General features: G+C 46.1%; 1 protein-coding gene across 10 annotated transcripts in view; it reads right to left on the bottom strand.

Annotated features, from left to right (window-relative positions):
- Positions 1-13,370: 13,370 nt before the first annotated feature.
- LOC114855663 (cadherin-22-like) overlaps positions 13,371-23,561 on the bottom strand; it is a 159,395-nt gene continuing 149,204 nt past the window's right edge. For all 10 annotated transcript variants that reach the window (XM_029151000.3, XM_029151002.3, XM_029151004.3 and 7 more), the window contains 4 exons: positions 22,316-22,433; positions 19,605-19,754; positions 19,412-19,513; positions 13,371-15,176 (listed from right to left, as the gene is read on the bottom strand). In XM_029151000.3, the coding sequence (XP_029006833.1) occupies positions 14,644-15,176; positions 19,412-19,513; positions 19,605-19,754; positions 22,316-22,433 (903 nt within the window). In that variant the 3' untranslated portion in view covers positions 13,371-14,643. The remainder of the gene's footprint in view (positions 15,177-19,411; positions 19,514-19,604; positions 19,755-22,315; positions 22,434-23,561) is intronic.

The raw sequence follows: 23,561 nt of genomic DNA, 5'->3' as shown, positions 1-23,561 counted from the left end.
ACAGCATCAAACAAACTCTGCAGGATCAGTTAATGCCTCGTTAAAATCCACAGATTGTTTTGTATTGCACTTTTATTTAAATGTCAGTTTTTCATTTCATCAATTTAATTTAAGTGAGACAAGCTGTCATGATGTTAGCACTTAAATACCCACATACAGAAGATGGCCCCATACCAACATGTTGTTGTCCTGGACCTAAGCTTCGTGATGTCCAGATGAACACAGATTGACTGAACCATCACCCCATGAACCTCCTCGGCCCCATGCTTCCTGTGCTGCATGTGGCAGTTCTGGCAGCTTTCTGCTCCCAGCTCACTCCATCATGATGCTGGACATGTCAATCACCGCTCCGAGACAGAACCGGCGATCCCCCGAGCAGATTATGTGTCATCACAGAATAGGAGAACTTGCAAATCCCCTTTTCCTTCCAGTGCTTCTGTCGAGGGCCAGGGGGTAACCCACCTCCTCCTCGGTGATTAAAGTGGGAGATTGAGTATGTTTGCACAGCCCACAGAGAAGCTCATTACAATGCGCTCGCATGATGTTGGAAATAGCCCTGGCCAGAAGCTGTAATCCAGAATGTGCTTAATGAGGGGCCACCTAGCCTCTTCATGGGCCTATAGAGTCAGTCAGATGTAGAAGAAAGGGAGAGAGAGGATGAGAGACACAGAAGGACACAGGTCCCTACGCAAGCATATCAATCTTCACAGTGATTGAAAAATTATAACAATAGAGCTGCTGCTGATGTTTTGACCTCTCGGTGCTGCTCTGCCTTTGCTTTAATGAGATTCATGTCAGACGACTCTTCGAGGGAGAAAATGAGAAAGTAAGACAAGTGGAACTTATAAACAACGACTAGGCACAAGGCCTGATGGTGATTAAGTGATACTGAAGAAACAATTGGATTTATTACATCTGTGTCAAGCACTAGACAGAGCTGCTTATTTATTTGTGCCCAAACCACTGTGCTTTCATTACACAGCTTCTTCAGAATAGTTTTACTCTGCTTTGAAACCACAACACAAAGCTCGTATTGTTTACCAGAGAACAAACTCCAACAGTCCATCAAAAGCTGTGGCGAGAAAAAATGATGATACAAAAGCTGCTAGAAGCTAGAAGGATGTACATCACATATAAAGTCCACAGCATAAAAAAAACACTGATATCAAAAATGTGACATTTCACTTCAGAAGCCAAATGAAATGAATCGAGGTTAGAAAACGTCCAGCACCTTTATACACATTTACATACAAATGTACAGTATCTACACACACTGGCAACTTGGAAAATGCCACAAATGTTTCGATTCCTAAGTCATTTTCAAGTAAATAGGAACCCACACAATGGGTCTACAGTATGTTTGCAGAAACACAAGCTACACTAATGTTCTAATAAACCTAATACATGTATTGTCATTGAAATGGTAATGCAGCAATAACGGCCAATGCAAAACACCGTCTACAGTAACAAATATAAAATATACTTAGTCTTTATATTAAACTATGCGTAGCTTAAAACAGAAGCTGCTTTGTGGTACTGTAGAACTATAGGGACACGCAGAATAATGTTATTACAAAACTAAATGGGCCTCATCTAAAGCGATTCCACGTACAAGTAAGTCCCAGGTCCCCACGTTATGTGAAACTGTCCCCAGAACAATAGGCAGATGCATAATTGAGAGAAAACCCTGTCCCTTGTTTTCTGCACACATGTACCCACAGGAGGACTCTCACATCTCAGTCCCTTGTATTTTAAGGTGCCTTTTAATTAATTAACTTCATATATTTTCATCCTCAGGCTTCTATCTGGTGAGAGGAGAGCTGCCTCCTTGTTGCTGGGAGACCGGTTGTATTATCACAGTCATTCATCCTTGCTGTGCTCTCTGGGGCCAGTATGTGACTAGAGTACTGTTCACGCAGCTTGTTGTGTAGTGACTTACAGCTTGTCCTTTTCAAGTCCCAAATTAGCCAAACAATTACTTTCACAACAAATAGTGTTTAGAAGTTAACAGGAAAAGTCGAGGCGACGCAAGAAGTGATTGAAGCTGGGTCTGCACAAATATTAACGACGCGTGTATTTTATTATCTATACATCACCAGCGCTGGAAAATCAAACCTTCAGAGGACTGGGGCTGTTTGTTTCACAGGCCTGAACTGGTGCAGGCACACCAACACATTGTCTCTGTTCTTCACACTGTTTTCCCCGTTCCTCTCGGAGCTTCCAGATTACCTTGTGACGGCAGATGGTGTAATAAGCAAAAAGGCCTTTGAGAAAATCACTTCCGCCATTTGGATCCGTCCAAATGTTAAGGAAGCAAGCGTTCACCTGCAGCTATTGGAGAGAATCACGGGCTGAAACGTGTCCATTGTCAATTCTGGCTGCACCATCCACAGGCACAGAGTTTATTGTGTTGCATTATTATTTTGTGGCTGCTGTCACATAAAGAGATGAAATACCAAAAAAAGAAGTTTGCATTTTATCTGCACATTTAGCGTCTATGCAGTCACATGTCAATCATCCCTGTACACACAGTGAGGGTCTATTGTTTATTCACAAACAAAATATGAATACAACAAAAATAAATAAGTACCTGTAAGACGTCCCGCAGGTTCCTGGCGCACGCTGACAATCAGTCACCAACAATCAGCTGCGTGCGCACTTGGCTCATGCACAAACAGCCATGTTTCAAATGTTGAGAGACACTCACCCAGCCAGCACACATGGTGCAATTATGCCAGTGTGAACGTGTGAATATCGTGCCACATCTCGCTCCAGCAGCTGCGAGAGTCAGTAAAGGGCTTAAGCCATGGAGCATATGGTCTTATGTGACGCTCTTTGGCATAAGGTGCACCTATGGTATTCTGTTTACATTAGTTAGGGCCTGTAAAGTCATTTGACAGTAATAAATGTTAAGTGTATTCTTCATATGGTTTGGCAGCCATGCGGTATTTTTCAGCCTTTTCACATGTGCTGACTGTCTCCATTAAAATCATAATTTATGTCACGGTGTTTGTTTTCACCATGCGTAATCTTGTGTGCGTTTTGTGCATCACCCTAATCCTTCGTGATGGTTTGCACTATAACACCGTGCAAATTGAATGATGGCGCATGGACGCAGGAAAGCGTTGCCATGGTTACCATAGCGATGGGCCTTTTTTTATTTTACCCAGCTGATCCGATGCACGTTCAGGAAACACTTTTCTCTAAATGTTTACAAACCTGCATCTCACACTATGAATCTATTGATTGTCCACTTCTTTACACCTGTACAGTCAAATTCAGACAGTTGAACTGATCGTAGCTGATGTTTTGTTAGAGTACAAATAAGTTACACTACTGAATATTAGCAAAATATCTTTAAAAAAACTATAAAACTTTGTCTTACTTGATGTGTTTTGTTTTGTCGACTTCAGTTAAACATATTTTTCAGATAAGTTCAGTGAATCGCGTGCAGACGATTCCCATCTCATGCTTTATTAATTACTTGTGGGGAGCAGCGTAATGTGTCAACGGTGTTGATAACTTTTGAAGATTACAGTATTTGTTGCCAAACACTGTAAATCTCAGAAAATGCCGTAACATATAATAACAACCCATCAGATAGAAACGCTCTCCCTGGTGACCTCTTTGGGGACCCATTTCACAGTATAACAGAGTGCTTTTCAGAAATTGACTGGAATTAGCTCGGCACCGCAGAACCATAAAACGGCGGGCGAGCGGGGGGGAGGGAGGGAGGGAGGGGCAGAGTGGCTGGTGGCTGGGTGCCAGGTGAGAGGACCATGGGCACGGTGGCAGACGGATCCAGCCAAAGAGCTTTGTTGTGATAAATCAGACTCACAGCCCTATTTTTATTCTTCTATAAATCTCATTTGAAAAAAAGAAAAGAAGAAGAAAAAAACGCGAGGCATCCGGGGAGTCGCAGAGACTTCGCACGGGGAGCGAATGAGCGAGTGGCTTTCCCATGCTGTGTTCGTTGAACACGTGCTAATGACCATTATTTATTTCTGCTGTCGCCCTGGTCCCAGATTCTAATCTGCGGCAGATCTGTCTCCCAGGATGAGGGGATCATTAAGGAAGTGAAGGCGAGAGGGGGACGGGAAAAACAAGGCGGGATCGAGAGGGAGGAGGGACGCAGCTTTGTTAATTGCAGTTATTTGCACTTATCACTGCAATTACAGGCCCCTAAAGTCTGAACGCCAACACACACACGCACAAACACACACACACACACACAAACACACACACACACACACACACACAGCAAAACCCAACGGTGGAGGTGGATGCGGGTGAATGTGTGATGAATTCTCGCCTGCACATCAGCGTTTTCATAATGCACTGAATTCCTGCACTGCAGCAGATGATTCATCATCGCCACGATCAGAAACCTGTCCACGTTATGACGCAACGGCTGCTCTCGCAGCTCACGAGAAGCATCATGACGCAGTCCCAGCGTGTACAGTGTGTTTGTGCCACGTCACAAACCTGGAATCCTGTGGCCGCACGGACCTCCAGCAGAGCAACCGACAGCATTGGAAATGAATGAAATGACACGGAGGACAGTGGCTAATGAAGCACACACTTTATGGTAATGATTGGTGCTTGTCCATAATTTAAGCAGCCGTCCATTTTGACAAGCGTGTTATCGATTGCCTGAGTCACAGTCTGTTTCCACACATCATTACGTCTCAATCCGGAACAATTCAGGCCTTTACAAAAACAAGACACTGATTAGAGCTCATTGCGTCATGGTGTAGTATTTTGTACATACCATGAAAAGGCTTTGTTAAGTTGATGCTGGATTAAAGATGTAGTTGAGCAGCTGCAGCGTGCGACAGCGTTTACACAGCCGATCGCTGCCAAAGACAAAGCGGGGTCCTGTAAAGCGCAAGAGCGGAAGTGCTGGTGTCGACAAAACGTCGCGTCCAGCGCAGCGCGTGGCAGCGCACACTTCTGGAGGTCGCGCTGACGCTCTCGCGCAGCGGCTGGAGAACACTTCGCCGCCAGTCAAATAAATCACGCGGGGAAACGCGGACCGATGAAAGTGCCCTGGTTTCCACCAGCAGCTGCATCAGCAGCGCGTCCAGGCTCCGGCTGCGTCGTCAGTCTCATCAGTCACGTGCGCCGCGCAGCCGAGTCCAGTTTGGCACCTGATAGACTTCAAAATTAAAAGAAAGTGGGACGGGGTCGACGGGTTGGATCAGTACCCGCGTTCAACATGTCTTTTACCTGCTCGCTCGCTTCCCAGCATTCCACAGTAAATGTCACGGAAGGTCTCTAATTCAGACCTGTTGACATTTACAAACTTTTACACTAAAAAGTCTTGTGGTTGATCCTGTTGCTGTGAATTATATCCTCTTTTAATAAGTTCACAATGATGTGATGTCATAACTACTTTTCCGTGTTTTTCAGTGTCACCTTGCTTTTCCTCTCAGTCTGATGCTGTGCTGTTCACTGCAGGTCAAGTAAAGGCACTGAGGAGGTAAAGCTGGACTTGTGAGTCACAGAGTCTTTCTGCTCTTTCAGGAAGCAAAACATTGTACTTCTGAAAATATGACTTAAAAGCCCTGAGCAGAAAAGCTTGTCGAGTCAAAGCCAGGAAACAGGATTTGGCAGCGCTTCTTCTTGGCTGAAACTGAGGCAACAAATACTATAAACACACTTTATGTACAATATGTCCCGGCGGCGAAGCGCTCGGCGTCGCACAGGTCAAACAGCGTTTCCGATCGGCATTCGGTGAAAAGAAATGTCGCAGGACGCTTGGAACCGCGGCCCGTGTTCATCCATTGTCGCACAAACTGCTGCTCACATATTTGCGAAGCTCATTCTGGCAATTTGTGTCACGGGTCAGTTCAGTTCAGTGGAAATTTGGGAGGTTGGTGTTTGTTAGAACCCTGCGACGAATGGCAAATGTTAAACGTAAGTATGCACTTACCCTGTTTTTATGTTATTTAAATAAGCACAGGAACACGAATGCTCCCGTGCTCATGCAGACGACAGTGGACCTCTCTGATGTATCTGCAATGACGTCCTCATTATTTTTCATGCAAAAAAAATAGAACAGATCAAAAAGTAGAAAAAAAAGAGAGAGAGAAGCTCGTGAGGACACATGAGGCTGGGAAATAACCTTGCCGGTAGCATTCATTGTGTGTGTGTGTGTGTGTGTGTGTGTAGCAACAGACAGATGCTGGCGTGTGTGCAAGCTGTCTCAGCTGCATAGTCCTTGCCCATGCCAACCGAATGCCTGCTTCAGACACACACACACACACACACACACACACACACACACACACACCACATGAAAGCGGGGAGACACTCGTTGGACGGCTCCATGCGGAGCAGGGCTGAGACCTTCTCACCACGGGGCCTGGTCTGTTGCCTTCACATCACTTAGCGAGCTGCTTGATTGTAAGCGCCCTGGTAATCGTGATTACATTTGTCAAAAGGTGTGGGAGGAAAGGCACAATTTAGACGACGTTCCAGTGGCAAATGTGTCAGAGCACTTTAGCGCGCGTGCCCAGGATTAAGTGAGCATCAAAGCAAAACGGACAAAATGTGATTAAGGGAAAAAGTATTTTTTAAATAGAAGATTTAGAAACTCGTTTTTCATCTTTGCTGCTCGTCAAACTGGGCAGCGGCCGCGTTTCGGTGCAGAGCTCCGCTAAAAACGCAAGATAATAATTTTATTATTTCCACATCACAATTTGAAGTAAGTAGACGCCACTATATTGTTGTAAATATTGCATGAGCCAGATCATTTAGAGAGTAATTGGCTTTTAGAGTTGGCTGATGCCGCTACACTCTCCCTGCTGAGATTTATAATGTTGACTTACAGTACAAGACAGAAAGGGTAATCACAGAGACAGTGACAGTATCCTAAAGCGCCATCTGTCTCTCACCCGCCGACACCGGGCAAGGAGCGCAGCCGTTTTAGGGCAAAACAGGTGTCAACCTAAATCAACTCGGAATGTGTCACAGATTAAAAGGCCGGGCAGGAAAAAATGGGAGGTTTAATCTATTGAAATTAGATCCGTGGACGGCCTAATGCTTCATTCCAAATGCATTTTGTTGCATTTCCTTTTCATCTTTTTGTAATTCATCTTCCTCTCTTGCCAAGTCTCCCTCACTGGCTCTCTCCAGGTTTTAGCTGAAATTAAATTGATTTGCATAATGAATGGAGATCAAATTTACTGTACGGAAAGAAGTAAAACAGAAATAAAGAGGACTTTCCTCCGAGGGTGGATGGGGCACGAGCCACCGGAGGGAGGGAGAGGTGAAAGAAACAATAAAATGCAATTATACAGCTTCAATAAACCCATAATTCCAGCACATACAAAAATACCCAGATAGGCGGTTCACATTATTCCATTCGACAAAGCTATAAAGGATCATTCAAAGCCACAGCGAGCCGTACAACACCACAAATTGTCTAATCGGCGGTGTTAAAAAAAGGAAATTAAAATGTTGCTAACCCTCGTGACAGCCCCCACTTTCTGGGTGTTACTAATTACATTTCTATTGTCATGGCGGTGCTTGGCAACCTTCAACAAAGAATCTCATCTAATTATTCGGTTATTTGTAATATCTCTGTTCTGGGAACCATTCGGAGGTGTGCGCTCGCTTTTCATTTCGATACATCGGGGCCTGAGATCTCCCAAATGTTGACATAAATATAGCAGACGTGGGGGCAGTGGGATTTAGAACTCAGGCAGAAGTAGTTAAATTAGTTTCACTGTACTCTCTGTTTAGAAGATATAATCACATGCACTTTCTGATAACTTTTTATAGAAAACCGATAAAGCAAACAGAAGTTATATTGCTGGTCTTCCAGACAAGAGTCCCCCACAGTGTTACTGTAAGTAAACTGGCAAGTGCAGCTATAGTCAATGAGAAATTAGTACAAAAAAAGTATCTAATAGAGCTTCTATCTAGAGACTTAGTGCTGATTCTCTCTCATTCTTCTATGCAGTTAATAATGTATGAAGGCAGAAGCTTCATGTCTGCTGCTGAAAGGTCAAAGGTCAGCGGAGGTGTCAAACATCTTATAGCGCAGCGAGTTTCATGCTGTTCATACATGTGTGCATATTTTCAATTAGCGCACGTTAACGTGCTACAGTACAAACATTTCAAACACCATCGGCTCATTTTAACCAACAGCAGCTGAAAGGTAAAAAAAAAAAAATGCCCTGGCTTTATTCCCGCTGAGAGGCACGTATAATGTACATAATCAATAACGATCAATATTCATTAGGGTGAAAATGGACCAGGCAGCAGCAGAAGAAAATCCGTTACCATTATAAGAAAAATACGTGAGCTGAAACACGGACCGACACGTTCTGTACAGCCGGACAACCTCAAGCATGAGGAAACTCAGCCGCCGACCTTTGACCTCCCATGTCACCCTTCAGCATTCAGCACATCCTATTTCCATTAGACCCATAGTTTACCACCTAATGCCAACACATCGCATCATGAGTTTCTACGGGCTCCTCCTACAGTATCTGTGGGCTTTGTATTTACACACATGTGCCACATACTGTACCTTGTATGTTACCTTTCTTTACTGTCACACCATCTGTAGAGCCAAAGCTCGTTTGATGGACAGTTACGGCGTGAGTGTGAAAACAGAGCGCCAGCGAGTGTATGTGACCCGCCGTGATCGTCTGTTCGTCGCTCTTCAGTCGCCATTTACCGTTGCAGCGCGCGGACCGACTACTGGAGTGATTGGTCATTGTTGTTTGAAAGCACATGTCAGTAGGGCCACTACAAATGTTTGAATAGGCAATCAAGACGGAGATGGAGCAGAAAGCCCACTTAGTATTCACACCTAAAAAATAAATCATATCCTAGAAACTGATTCACGCTTTACAGAGTGATTCACAGAGGCCGAGTCTCTGCACGCGACCACAGACTCTCTGCCTTCAACTGGGAGCGGCCTCCATTGCATGGGATAATTGACCAGGTTAAGAACTTGCGGAGTGCAGCAGGAGAACACTTCCCCGTGCAGCAGTATGTGCTCTCTGTCTCCCTGTCATTACGTGGAGCCCCATCCAGGATGACTCCAGGCGTGACGGACGTCGCCGCACCTCGATGGAGGCGAAGATGCTGGCGCTTGAAATAACTCCCAGTGGACAGATCATCTGCCCGGACGCCCATTAACTCAGCCATAGATTGAACGTGAACGTTACGGCGCGTTCAATATGAAAACATGTGACGGGTAAGTTAGGCTCTATACATTTTGAGCGCATGATTAAACGGCGTTAGCATGCGCGCTGCGTAGCGGAGGATCCGCAGGATGGAGCTCGAAGGGCGAACAAAAGCGCTCTTTGGTTTCAGCGTTTTTTTACTTCATTTTCCCTTTTAGAAGTTGTCGCCTCGAGGGGACTCCTGTTAAATGACATGAGAATTTAAAAAAAACATTTGGAGATAGACGCAATGACAGTCGACGTCAGCTCGGGCGGAGTGATGCTCTTAGCGAGGGGGGCTTCATCCAACACTTGTGGCAGAGCCTTAGGGAGCGCAAGGCCACAGACAGAAGGTCTCAAGGGCATCGAGCCACGTTCCTGCTGTTTAAACTCAGCTTTTATACCAGGAATCTGTCTGTACTGCATATTTACAGCTAGCTGCTGGTGGCTACTCCACCCAGTCACACCCCTGTGGGATTTTTCGACATACTGTATTGCACTATAAGAATCAGAGCTGGTTGAATTATATTAGTAGATCTTTTGTGTGAGGGTGATTTATGTTGAAGTGTTGAAGCTGGTTTGTCCCACTACTATTAGAAGTCTTTAAAGGTACCTCCAGACTCACGCTACAGGCTGAAGTAGAAAGCTGAGATACATGTCTCCATGTTATATTTATTCACCCACGTTACTGTATTATTGTAATCATTGAATATAAGAGCAACTAAATATATCTCCTCCTACGTTAGCGTGGTTTGTTAAAACTGATAATAATTAGAATTTATCTTCAAAACATTTTAATACATTCTGACTGTATTTTTAGAAAACAATATACGATAAAATCCCAGAATGATTTCCTGCCTTTCTGCTGTAATACGCAGTGAAAGGAATGCTCCCATTCTTGCATGTTAGCGGTGCAGGAGCATCATGTACTTCCTCCCTCGTGCATCTAAAAGCTGTGAAGGAGCGTCTTCACAGCGCCCACACAGGATGCAGGATGCATGTCAGGAGGCTACACGGGGCGCGCGTCGTCCATATTGTGGAGCGGGGCCTCGGCGGAATGTCTCCCTTTATTTAAAGTGACAGAGAAGCTGCAGCGGCCGACTGAGACGTCGCGGCGCAGGGAGCGTGGTGTCAAATCAATTGTTTGCTCCAACGCGTGGGCTATAAGAACCAGCGAAGACCTGGAAACCAGGTGAGCACCACAGCAGCCCAGAGCAGCAGAGGAAAAGCTGGGCCCAAGTGGCTCCAAGACCACGTTTAACGGCAGCGTTTGTTACCTGTGACCAATTAACACCTTGGTACAACTCCACACTAATGTAAAGCTTACACACAGAAGAGAATCAAAGAGAGAGGCTCAGAACAGGTTGAAATACCTCTTGGAACGAACCACCCGGGCATTGGGGCTGTATGAAAACAACAATTACTGTGCAGCAGTGAACGCCATAATGTTTTTCACTTTCAGACTGAATCCGTAATTACTTCAAAGCTTTACACTCAGACTTTGCTCAGACGAAAAGGAAGAAAGTCTAAATGAAAAAGGAGAGGAACTCATGGCCACGTCCCCCCACACGTCCCTTTTAGTAAAGTCTAAATTGACAGCACCTGGTAGAGCAAATAGCCTCTATTTGAACCCGGGACCTCTCCTTTTATTGAAAATGATGTTTGGTAATACTGAGCTGAAGAGAACCTTGAGATGAGATAAATAATTACTGGCATCATCACCAAATTGGATTAAAACAAACAGGATTACAAAGAGTGATCTATTAATAAAAGTTAGTTTTTGATAATAAAATAACCCTGTAGTTAATCAACATTAGTTTATTATTAGTTAAAACCTCATTATGATTGGTGAATGCAGACACCTTCTAGAGAACCGCCCATCATCCAGGCTCCGCCCCATTTCTGTAAACACTGATGGATGTAAGTAAACTGTACTGTACGAGCTAATCCAGCCCCAGTTCATACTGAAAGCCTTTAATTAAACCAAGGGGGGTTCAAACAGACCTGAGGAGCTCATGCAATAGCAAAATCAATATCACCCTAATGTCCTAAAGCTTATTTTTGTAGATGTTTTTTTTTTAATTTGTTGACAGCACTTATGTCCTGAACCCTAGAGCGTTCCATGTATCCATTTTCCTTTGTTGGATTTCTTTTGAGAGATGAACATGAAAGTCTTGATTGCTCAAGGGCTCCACAGACAGCAGCCTTCCTCTCATCTGAATCTCACCCGAGTCGTCCCCAGATGACTCCTGACCTGCTGCAAGCCCAAACAGCAGAAAGGGTTCAGGATACATGAACATGTGTGTTTTTATTTCAAGCCCTGAATTCGTAGCTTCATTTTGTCTTATTATTATTTTCAGAAATCTTTTTTCATGGCTGGTTTATAATGATTTTCAAGCATCCCAAGGTCAACAGGGGTACAGCATGTTTTAGTAAAAGTATTATGTTTCTTTGTTCATTATAAATCAATGATCCAGGTCCAGGTAATGTACTTTGGAAAAACAACAATAAAGGTCATTGTTATTTTCCAAACTCTGAGTGAAGTACTGTACTTGCCAGTACACGGACGTCACTCTGTGAATAAAACACAATTCTCTACCCAAGAGAAGCTTTTGTACAGAGTCAATTGCCATCTAACCATAACAGTCATCTGGTTTTATTAGTTTAGCGCGTCATGGCGGCTCATTTGCATTTGCTGTGCAGAAGTCAGGCTTGTGTATTTCAAATAAATGGGTTTGTTGTTACCCGGTTGAAGGTGTAGCCTTCGTTTTAAGTGTCTGAAAACTAAATGCTATTCCGCTATTGGGCCGCACATGATTGAAATTTTCAGCAGTGCAAATTCATATTTCTCCCCAACGTTTAATCAATTGTCATTACCCAGCCAAGCGGAGAGAGAAGATGGTATTTATGTGCTCGCAGCTCTACCCCTGGAGACGTGTCAATCACAAGGCAGCTATTTGCATAACTAATGATGGGCCTCGCGTTGCCCTTGGAGCTGGGGGGTGGAGGAGGGGGGGGGGGGGGGGGTCTGATTAATGACAACGCACTCCAACGCATCGTAGGCGCAGGCCATCGCTTAGGAGGCGTCAGGTCCGACGGTGATGGAGGATAAACGGAGCGAGTGGCACCGGCCGCTGTCCTCCCCTCAACATGAGCTCACACTTTAACCCCGGCGTCGGCGGCATCAGTCACGCGAGCCGCGGCCTCCGCGCGGCGCCTCCCGCAGTTTCCTTAAGGACTGCGAGCGGAGCTCACGGTGACCTACATTTATGTACATCCATCCAGACCGTGACATTTGCTTGTCAGTTAGCGAACGCGCTTGGGCTAAAGGCTATGATTAATAATGGATGGCCAAATCACTCCTTGGCACAGATACAGGAATAAATACATACACAGAAGCAGGATAGGTCAATACAGTGTAACGGAGTACGCTGCATATTGATAAAGGCACTAATGTAAAATGTGATCCAAATTGCAAAATCTATTTAAATTTAAACTTTAACCCGGCTTAATTGCTCCTTAGTCTCTGAGGAGTCACGGAGCTTAAATATGGTCTTTTAAATAACTGTTAATAATAAGTAAAACCCTGAAATGCTGAAATCCTGAGACTGCAAAAGCATTAAGTCCATTTGCACTGTTAATTGTGGCAACAGGGGACGAACCGCTGCACTGTTTTCCTAATCTGCTGCTGCTCCAGCTCCACCACCGAACAGCAAAAGTGTGTCGAAAGCCTCCTTCGTCGGGCATCGACGGATAATTCACGTCTGATACACAGTTCGATATCGGCTCTCGGCAGATAAGGTTTTCGCAGCAGAGCCTCCGGCGGCGGGAGGACGGGAAACGCTGACGTCGGCTTTAGAGACGCCGGCCGCCGCCGCCTGACTGCCCGTTTCAGCAGCAGATCATAGAGATGAAAGCAACTTTATTTGCCTCAGCGTCCTCTGGTGACTGTGGCAATTACAGTGGTTTGGCAGAAAGCAGCCGAGAGGGAGCCACGCTGAGAGCAGGCTCTTTGTTTGGCTCCGTCCTGTCATATGCTCTGTTCGTCTCTAAACCCACCCCTGGTGTAAACACAAGCTACGTCCACAGTTATTCTCAATTCAGGAGACACCTTGAGCAAACAATAATTAGTACATATACAGTACCTTATCTGACTCTGTCATAGTTCATTATACACAAGACATGTAGGTTTTTACCAAAAAAATTAAATATTTATTTTTTTTATTTTCCATACATTTGCAAGTAAAGGTCAACATTAATAGGTCGTGGTTATCAGGTGGGTTTGACCAGTCCATTCGACGCGCGTTAGACCCCCCCCCCTCAGCAGACACCGGTTTCACCCGTCCCATGTCCTGAACAAAACAAAACAGAATATTCAAATGCAAAATCAAATGTCTCGGGTTGGAAAAGCGAATTGAACACATTCAGACACACAAATTGTAGGATTGACGACCGGATCCTTTTGGGACAAAGTTGGCCAACAGCCAATTCCATGAAACAGTCATTTTGTCTTAAATCACTGTTGCGGTTTGTGCCTTATTGCCTTACAACTGGCTGTGGAAAGGATAAGAAAGGAAACTGTCGTCGCTCAGTAGTCCTCAGTCTGTGACCTTCAAAAAAAAAAAAAACATTTTATGTAGATTATCACTAAAATACAGTAAAAGTACGTCCAAGTCGAGCGTTCAGACAGAACTGGCAGCTCATTTCTCCTGCCGTTCTCTCGCACCATCTGTTCCCATCGGTCTCCTCGCCTTTTGATTTTTTCCCTATCCATCTTAAGTTGGTCATTTTACAAAAAGTGATCGTAGAAAATAAATATAAAGACTTTCCAGAATGTAATTTTTAAATGACCCAGATGTTTCTCTGTGCCAGTGTCACTGCAGTCAGTCTGTCGTTCCTTCTTCCACGTTTCTCCCGTTCCTTATGTAATGTCCTCCTCCCCTCACTTTTCTTCAGCACATCAGCAGAGTCCATGCTTGCAGTTACCATAGTGATCATGGTGTAAATAAATATATAAATACTTAAAAACAAATAAATACATAAATATTTCCTCCTTAAATAAATATGTGTGTCAGTTTGCCTTGGCGCGATGTAACCTTACTGTACCTGTGTGATACGGAAAACAGTCATGGAGCTTAAAATAAAAAAGACTATTTCTGATTGGAGATATTAAAAAAAGTCTAAATGGAAATTTTGGTGACTGGACTCTTTCCACTTTTCCCATACAACGCCTCCATCTTCACGTCTGAAAACTCACACAACCCAAACAGAAGGACATTAAAAAAAATGTGGAGGTTTGTTTCAAAGAGATAAAGAGGTGATGCTCTGTCTTTTAGGATACACAGTGCTGGCTCTGATCATCTCAGCAGCGAGTCAGAGGGTGAGAAGAGGAGGCAGAGACGAAGGAGAAAGAAGAGGAAGCTAAAGTGTGTCTCTGCAGAGCGGAGGAGGAGCGGTGCTAGGACCCTTCCTCCTCCGGGTTCCCTGGAGCGTAGTAACCCGCCAGTTGCCTGAAGCGCGGCCCCCAGTCGCTGAGGTAGGAGAAATCCTGCTCTGAGGTGGTGGACAGCGTGTGGATGGAGCTCAGCGAGAGCGCCGGCGAGCTGGTGCCCTCGAAGGCGTACGTCTGGAAAGAGTCGTACGGCGGAACGGACAGGTCGGCGTCAGCCTGCTCCACCTTTTTCCTAATGTAGCCTTTGAATAAGGAGAAGTCGGCCGCGGCCGCCGCCGCCGCGCTCTCGGCGCCGCCGCCCCCCCTGCCGGCCTGTATCCACTGCGGCAGCGAGCGGATGTCCGGCCCAGAGTCACTGCTCTTGGCCTCTGGGAAGTCATAGAGGTTCCTGAGGGCGCTCATGTCGTACGCCTGCGTGTCCTGCTCCCCTCCGCCCTCGTCGTTGTACTTGATGACGTTGTCCCGCATGTCCTCCTCGTCCTCCGTCATCCTCTGGCCCTTCCTGTGCCGCTTCAGGGTCAGGATCAGCAAGACCAGGACTAAGGCAGAAGAACGAGAGAGAGAGATTCAGACTGGAGCCTCCCACTACTCAACAATAACATGCAGGTTGGATATAAATTTGTCAGATCAACCTGATATGTGGGGTGAGATAAAAGCCCTGAACGGATAAATAGATAAAAATAAAGCAGGTCTCCTCTTAAAGAGTTAGATGTCATTGCTAAACGGTTGTGGAAGCGGCGGCTTCGACGCTCTCTGGGATAACGATATAGCAAACACAGACTCAGGGCATCTCTGTACTGAAGAAAACAACTGTAGCTGCAGTAAATATGGATGGATGGCGCCGCGCATCAGCCATGCGCTGTGCATGATGCATTTACATGTATTATCCATGGCAAAGTTTCTAACTACCACCAATTTTAACTTCGATTTCACCTCTTGGAGAAGAAGCACAGCAGGGGAAGATAATATATTATACAGTTTTACATTTCAAATGCATGAGTATTGATTTTTCACAATCCTGATTGCTTTGCTTAGAAATATGATTCAAATCGCCTAATGGAGGCCGATCTGTATATCAATACGAATCTAAGACTTTGAAATTCCAGCAACACTTAAAACAGAGGCAAACTCATGTGTGTGAATGGAAAAATATGTCAGAAAATTAAGCCTGGATTAAAAATGGAAAACAACTGAGATGGATCATTGTATGTACTAATGAGACAAGAGGAAAACAAAGGCTGTTTGCTCAGATAAATCAATGAAAGTTTAATTTCAGTTTAGTTATTTTAATTACTGCCTACATTTGTGATTAAACAAGTCTGGCATCGCTCAGACAAAGCCCCCCCTCCGTCCTGCGCCCTTCGCTCCGGAGCCTGCACCGCATTAGTCTGGTGTCAGACTCGCAGCAGAATCACATGTCATATTTTAGTAATGGTCAAAACCTCTCACTGGCAGAAGGAAAAACTCGATTTACAAACAGCAATCAAGGCTGTTTTAGGCTCCGACCCAGACATCATCAAATAAAGTGAACGACTACTATTGTTAGGGAATGTTTCTAAAACTATAATGACACAGAAACACGGGGAGGGCGTAATTACAGGGGACACAAAAGTAAAACAACTCAAACATGAGCTTGTACGATTTTATTGGCTTTAAAGGAAATCTGGGCTCCTATAATTGAATTCCAGTGAGCCGAGTGGCCAGTACTCAGAGGAAGAGGTGAAAATATTTGTCCTCAGTTATTGAGTTTTGATTGGCAGCAATGCGATTCCCCGCGGGGGGCCAGTGGACTGCGGGCTGTTTAACCGCACGCGTCCCTTTCTCCTTTCTCCTACCTCCTTTCTCCCCGTGTCCGAGGGGACACCGGCGAAGGGGACGTTTAGATAGATCATTAACCGGCACACGCCATGCATCTTCCACTACAGATAGCCTGTTGCCTAAAACAAATGCCTACACGCTCAGGGAGATAAAAAGACCATCAATTATAATGGGCCCGGTGCAGCGCAGGACAGCGCGGATCGTTTGATGCTCTGAACCCACCAGTAAACTCATCCATATAGTGAGAAAATGAGATATGCCCGCGTTTTTTCAGCAGCCGGGCCAGATCGATGTCAGGACTTATGTTCTGTGGATGGGAAATGCACATGTCAAAGCACATATGCATGACGCCTACGGACAGAAGGCTTCTTTAAAAGTGACCTTGGAAGTCAGGGGGAGCCTTTAAACACATTTCTGTCCAGCTCCGCCTTTCATCCGCTTCTCTTTCGTCTAAGCGAAGTACAAAAACAGCCTGTTTCAAGCATATAATCTGTACAAATGACTTGTTGCTGCTCCTGGTAATTGTCTTCATTTGGCGTAAATAGCCTTAAAAAATGCGCTGCAGATTGAAAACGCCCCGTGCGTTCCCTGCCTGAGGAGCCTCTGCTGAACTTGAATAGGCATTTCATGCAGCATCTCTGATTGATAATAACACCGTTCCTCGCGCACATTGTTTGCTGGGCTCCACTGGGAAACCAGTGTCTGAAGCCATTGTGGGTTTTTTTTTTCTTCCTCCTTCTGAGTGAATGGGGCGAATTAATTGCCACAGGGTGAGGAAACAGCCTTGGTTTGTGGTAAATTGCCCTGCCATGCATACTAAGTAAGCGCTAAGACAATTACTCTAAACTCACACTAATGAGGAGGAGTAATAGGAGAAGAGAACTTGATGTTATGAACTCCCTCGTGCTTCTCTGGTAAACAGAGCTGAGGAACTCGATGCGAAGGGAAGTCGCTCGGACTCCATCGCTTCTGACGAACCTGTCGCCTTTGAAGTACAGCGCTTAATGCGTACGTCATTGAAAGCCCATTCCAGCCGCAGCTCAGCGCTCAGTTCGCCGGCCGCCCGTACGCTCAAACCCGGTCCCCGCGCGTGCAGATGTTGCCGTAAGCGTTCCTGACAAGACGGTTAATTCACTCCTGGGCTGCTCTGGCTGCCTCCATCCAGGAGTTCATCACAAGCAGATGGGAGGTAATTGGAATGGATGCGTGCAGATGCTGCAACGCGGTGGAATGGATTCATCACATCAGGCCTATAAATGAACTTATGGAGGGACTGTTTGTTTGTAAGGTAATTAGGCAGAAATTTGTTTTCATTTTTCTCATCATGCAACAATTGATGTAATAGAGGTGGTCCAGCCTCTGGAGAGAGGGAGTATCGGCTGGCTGGTTAGTCGCCGCGCGTGTGTGCGTGAGTGAGAGAGGAGTCGAGGTGCACGCCGTAATGGCGCATGGACAGAATGGATTGCACCGCAGTTAATAAGTGAGGAGTGATTTGTTTAAGCGTGCGGATGTGTGCTCGGACTGCACAAGCAGTGTGTGTGTGTGTGTGTGTGTGTGTGTGTGTGTGTGTGTGTGTGTGTGTGTGTGTGTGTGTGTGTGTGTGTGTGTGTGTGTTGATGTGATTAGTGAAGGTGCTGGGCAGAGCGCGTTCGGTGGGAGGAGACTGCTTCCAGCCTGAGTTTCACCCAAGAAGTGCAGGGATGAAGGCAGATCAGTCAGTTTCCTCCCACAGGAGCACTCGCTCCACGTGGCGTGGACTTAGCTTCCATCCAGTCACTGACGATACTGGAATGAACCCGGCACCATTCTATGAGCTGAAGTATCACAGACGTTTCACCATTAATGAGTACGCTGGTTTCGAGGACTGTGCAGATTCTAGTTTTCTATAAGTTTAAAGACTTTTCGGGCCTTTGAGGGGACGTCGTCTGACTCCCGATGCCAGAGAACACACTACGCTGCACATCCAGCTCTTTCACCGGCTGCAGAGGTTGCTTCGCATTTGTACACAGCATTTTCTGCCGCGCCTTTTAGAACCCTGATGAATAAATGATGCTCTGCTTTTGAACTTTACTTCAGTGGATGGTTTGGTTAATGGAGACTGAGGCTTTTAACAACTCCCATTAGGAAAACTCTTAAAAGTAATAGATAGCGGCGTTGCGGGCAAAACCGCGCACTGTCACACAATCCATCATTCGCCGCGTGTGCGATGTGGAACGTGTAGAGGCACGAGCAGGAGACAAAACAGTGTGACAGCGCTGTCGCTGCTCGCTGTCAGCGAGGAGCGGGATGCGAGGACGTGTTGTACGATGGGCAGAAAGCAAACTCATAAAATTTTCAAACAGGATGATACAGAACCTGAGCAAGTGCATGTGTATGTTCATGTCTATGAAAATAAAATCCAAGAATGTCTGGAAAGCTTTGTCTATTTAAAGCCTGCTGTTCCAGAGGGATGCAAGTGCTGAGGCGGCGCTTTTGGCACTTTCCTCTCTCCGAACCCCCCCCCCACACACACACACACACTTCCCTCCCATTCATTCAATCTACGTCTGTGTTTCAGGGATCAGAAAGGCCTGATGTCATTCATGAACCCATGCAGCCCGTGCTGCTGCTCCAACAAAAGCTCTCTGCTCATAAAAGTAGCCAGAACAATATCCAGCGGAGAAAAAGTCGCTCGTGAGCCATGAAAAATTGATGCTGTTTTTATGTCATTCGTCTTAGCTCCGCGGCAACTGCATGTCCACTTCTGTTCATGAAATATAGATTACACATAAAAGTCATGAATCCATTAAAAGGGCTTGGTTTCAGGAGTTTATGACCAGTCGTCTCCTAATGGCGCTGTTCAACGGCGCTGCCAGTGGTCGTCGTGGGGGGGGGGGTCAGCGATCATCTCCAAGAATAAAGCAATGATAATGAGCCGTGCGTGTGTGTGTGGTCGTGCATGTATTCATGAGCTCACCTATGAGGATGAGCATGCAGACCAGCAGCGCTATGAGGGCCCCCGGGCTGAGAGCCGCGCTCATCACGTAGGCCGTGGCGTTGCAGGACTGGATCGCTCCTTCTGCGACAAACACAGGCACAGGGGGCACAAGCCGTGCGCTCAGTCATCCGCACACGTGTGGCGTCAGAAAAGCAAAGTGCAAATGCGTCACCTGTGTCGCAGCCGCAGACGTGAATGGTGAGCGTGCCCGTGGAGCTGAGGGACGGCGGCCCGCTGTCCACCACCAGGATGGGCAGGAAGTAGACGTTCTGCTCGTGGCGGTTGAAGCCGGAGCGCTGGGTCCGGATGCCGGCCGTGTTGTCTGTGGGGGTGGAGGTGGGGGGGGGGAGCAGAGCGTTTACCAGGCGCCACGGACGCAGACAGAACCCCAGCAACTGCGCTTTCATCAGGCCGCGTGTTTGAGGCCCCGTTTGAACCCGAGGCTGCGCTGATCAAAGGCGAAGCGGTGGTTTGTAGCTCCGATCAAGTACAAATCAGAACATTCTAGTTGTTGAGACTGAGCAAGTGTTTTTCATTACATTAAAAATATAACAAGGACAATACGTGCTTCAAGAGACGTTCAAAGACCGAACACACGAGAGCATCCGCGTTGTCCGTCTGAATGAAGCGTCCGTCGTCTGAGGTTCACGGTCTCTCGCCAAACTGTGTCAAGATCGCTGAGGGCTCAGCGACTTCACGGGACGTGTGAAGTGTTTTCGTGCTGTTGACCTTTATCTCGTTTTTTTTCCCCTTCTAGAGCCACACAACAGGGGAGGAAATAAGCGTGAGAGCCACTATTTGAAATTAAAGTATTCTCTGCCAGCGACGCAGGTAGATGTAATACACGCGACAGGCGACAACAGGCACTTGACAAATAGGCTACGGATACGAAGGATACGGAGCAATTCATCTGCCGTAACATACATCACTGCTGCGTGAACACTTCATGTGGGAACATGTACAGGAAACGCTCCGCCCGACTTTGTCCTTTTGACTTCCACATAGTTTCCTGTTCTTAATGAATAAACATAAATATTAAGCAACGTGGAGCTGAAAAGCCGTCTGAGAAATAAATGTATAAACAAGTCAAGACGATGCCGTGCGTTTAACACGGGAGCAGGTCCTAAAGCTTTAAACGCTGTTTTCTTAAATTTGAACTTTTACGTGTCAGCGAGTGTAAGAGATAAAAAAAACATGAGGACAGAGACGGATATGACATTCAAGGAAGTTCCCCCAGGACGGAGTCAAACTGTGGGTGTTATGTGGCACACAGACATTAGTACTGCACATCCAGTTTGCAGTCATAAAAGTAGTGAAAGTACCCGACGGCGCCGGAGGAAATGTTAAGGGATCGCAAAAGTTATTTCAATTCATCCTGAGGGGCGCGTGAAACTGTGAACCACATTTCAATACAATCCGGAGCATGACAATAGCTCTTCACACATTTGACTAAAACCCAAATAGCTCTCTGTCGGTGGCAGAAAGGGTAAGAGGACCACAATGCTGACTCGACTCATTCCCCGGCAGCCATAGGGGTTCTGTTTGAAAATTTTATTGCGGGTTTGAACAAATCGATGCTCCGTTACTACAAGACGCGAGTCCCATCTGTGGCAGGAAAAGGCAGCTGCTCGTAATGTTTTAATCTCTGTAAACCAACGGCCACAGATACGGTCCAACGCGGCGGCGCATAATTCATCGCCGCGTTGTGAGTATCCTTTACATCACTGGGTGTCGAGGCGCGGGCGCCGAGCGCGATGTGAGGCCGCGATGATGAAGATATGACGGATTGGAAGCGACACGTTGACAAATGTGACACCGAGGGAGGGACGGGAGCGCAGAGTCTCTGTGGGGTTTGGATGCAGCGTGGATCGAGGGGCGTTTAGATGGGAACATGGTACGGTTCATGTACAGCACACACACGGACTGTTCCTGCGGCGGTGAATGGATGCAACATCGACCGGCACGTCCCAGTACTGTATGAAGAATGCTGCGCAGGCTTCGTGATACAGCGTGTGCGTCTCCAGCGTTCGCGAAGGGGAGCGAGCGCCGCCGCCGCCGCTCGGCGCGTACTGTGCGACACAGTGGGTGCGTTCGGCGCACGTGGGCCCTCGCCGCCTCCACGCGCTGACATTTCCCCGGCTCAGGCTGCTCCCCTGACATTTTCCTGGTGTCAGATCAATCTTGATTTAGTCAGATGTCACATTTGCTTAGGTACACATCTCTAAACGAGGGATCCGCAGCTGTGTTTGCAAAAACACAGACGAGCGTGGAAAAAAAAAAAAAAGAGGAACGAAGCTTAGTCATCACCCAGGAACGTGGTGATTCTAATATTTACTTACATGGAGACACGTATAAATGTGTTTTTTATGGAAAACTATTTCATGATGATGCTTGAATTTAATAAGAAGTCAACAATAGAATCTGTTTCAACGTACAATTCATATAAAACAACAATAAAAAAGCATCTGAGCAAAGCTCCTCCACCAACTAAGAGCAGCTCCGTTCCTCAGAGTGTTGTGTAGCGATACGTCGCTTAGAGGACATCAACAGGTGGTGTTTATCCAAAGAGGATCATAAAAACTATCTGCAGGATTATAAGGCAAGAAATGCTGAAATCATATCAATAAAACACTATTTTCCCTTCGTCTTGTGCATTTTTAAAGCCCGTCTGGCAGCGTGTGGATTGTCCTGTGGTAAAAATGTCAACCATCTGTCACTTGAATGAGACAACTAAGACACTGAAATAATGGCTGATATTTTGGCACAGATTCTTGAAAGCCTCTCATAAGAATCCCCTTAGAAAATGTTTAGATCGCTAAATAATTGAGTGCACAATAACACAGTGACTGCCCACAAGCCCAACTGGAACCTTTGCCCTCTCACCTTTCAGGTCCCACAGGGTGAAGTGCTGGTTGCTGGGCGCCTCCGGAGGCAAAGCAAAGTAGAAGCGATGTCCTGACTGCGGCTCATCTCTGTCCACCACACTGATGGTGTGAATTAGCTGAGGAACGGAATCACATGACAGGAACCTGGTTAAACTCTGGACTCGGATCTACTCAGTGGAAACAAGAAAATGAAGCTGCACTGGGAAGTGCTTTGCGTTGCAAGCGCTTCTTTCATGGAGGAGTGAGTGAGGTGGAGCGAGCGGATGCCACAGGAAGCTTCACAAAGGGACGGCGGCCACAAAGAGATCAGATCGTCTTTCTCTGAACAGTTGACGCAGCGAGATAAAAAGTATCCTAATGTTGCAAATGTAAAACCACCAAACCGCTTTGCAACCGCGCACTTTTTGAACAGAGACGATATTTTCTTAAGGGTCCGTATTGGCTGCAGGGACAAAAGGCAAAATGCTAATGTGCAGGGAGACAAAAAGACTAAAGAGCGGCGCGTAGGCGAGGGCGTGGACCTCCTGTCGCACGCAGAAGCAGCGGGTGGAAGACGAGGCTCAACCGTGATCCCATTCTGAGAGCAAACACACGCCAACCCGCCCTCGGAGGTCATTCCTCCTTAAGCATTGCTTGTTTTTACTACACACTACAGTAATAGTACTTTGATAGTATTATTTCCATATTGAACCAGCACCTCAACACCTTCCTAATTAACCTGCTAACTTGTTTAAGCTGTGCAAAATGCAAAAATACAAATTTTCCATGGGAGGTTATGCACAAGGAAATTGTTTTGTCTTCAAACGGTTGCCGGGCAACCGGTACAGTTATTTCTGTTTCTGACCAAGGAACCAAAAATTGTATTCTTCACACTGCGTTCTTCAGTAGGCGTTCACACAAAAGAGGTACAAGTTCATTAGTGAGCTTTGTGAGCTGCTGGTGGTCAGCGTCGGAACATACAAAAAGGAGCTCTTCGCTTCCTTTCAGCGATGAATCAGAGTTAAAGGCGACTTACGTGCGTTCACTGTCTAGTGGAAAACAGCTGAGGAGGAGATCAGAAGAAGGCGCTCCTCAGAAACTCGACTGTGCACTAAGGAGTACGGCTGTCAATCACACGGCAAACATCATTATGTCAATAACACAATAACTCTTGTTATTCTGGCTCAATGCTGTCACTTGCTCTACAGACGCCGAGCGCCCGTCCTCTCTGCTTTTAGCCGTCTGTGGTCTTTGTGCTCGTGTTT

This window comes from Betta splendens, chromosome 5 (assembly GCF_900634795.4).
Source record: "Betta splendens chromosome 5, fBetSpl5.4, whole genome shotgun sequence".
Taxonomy (NCBI): domain Eukaryota; kingdom Metazoa; phylum Chordata; class Actinopteri; order Anabantiformes; family Osphronemidae; genus Betta; species Betta splendens.
Note: the sequence above shows the minus strand (reverse complement) of the source record. Positions and strands in the feature narration are given on the sequence as shown.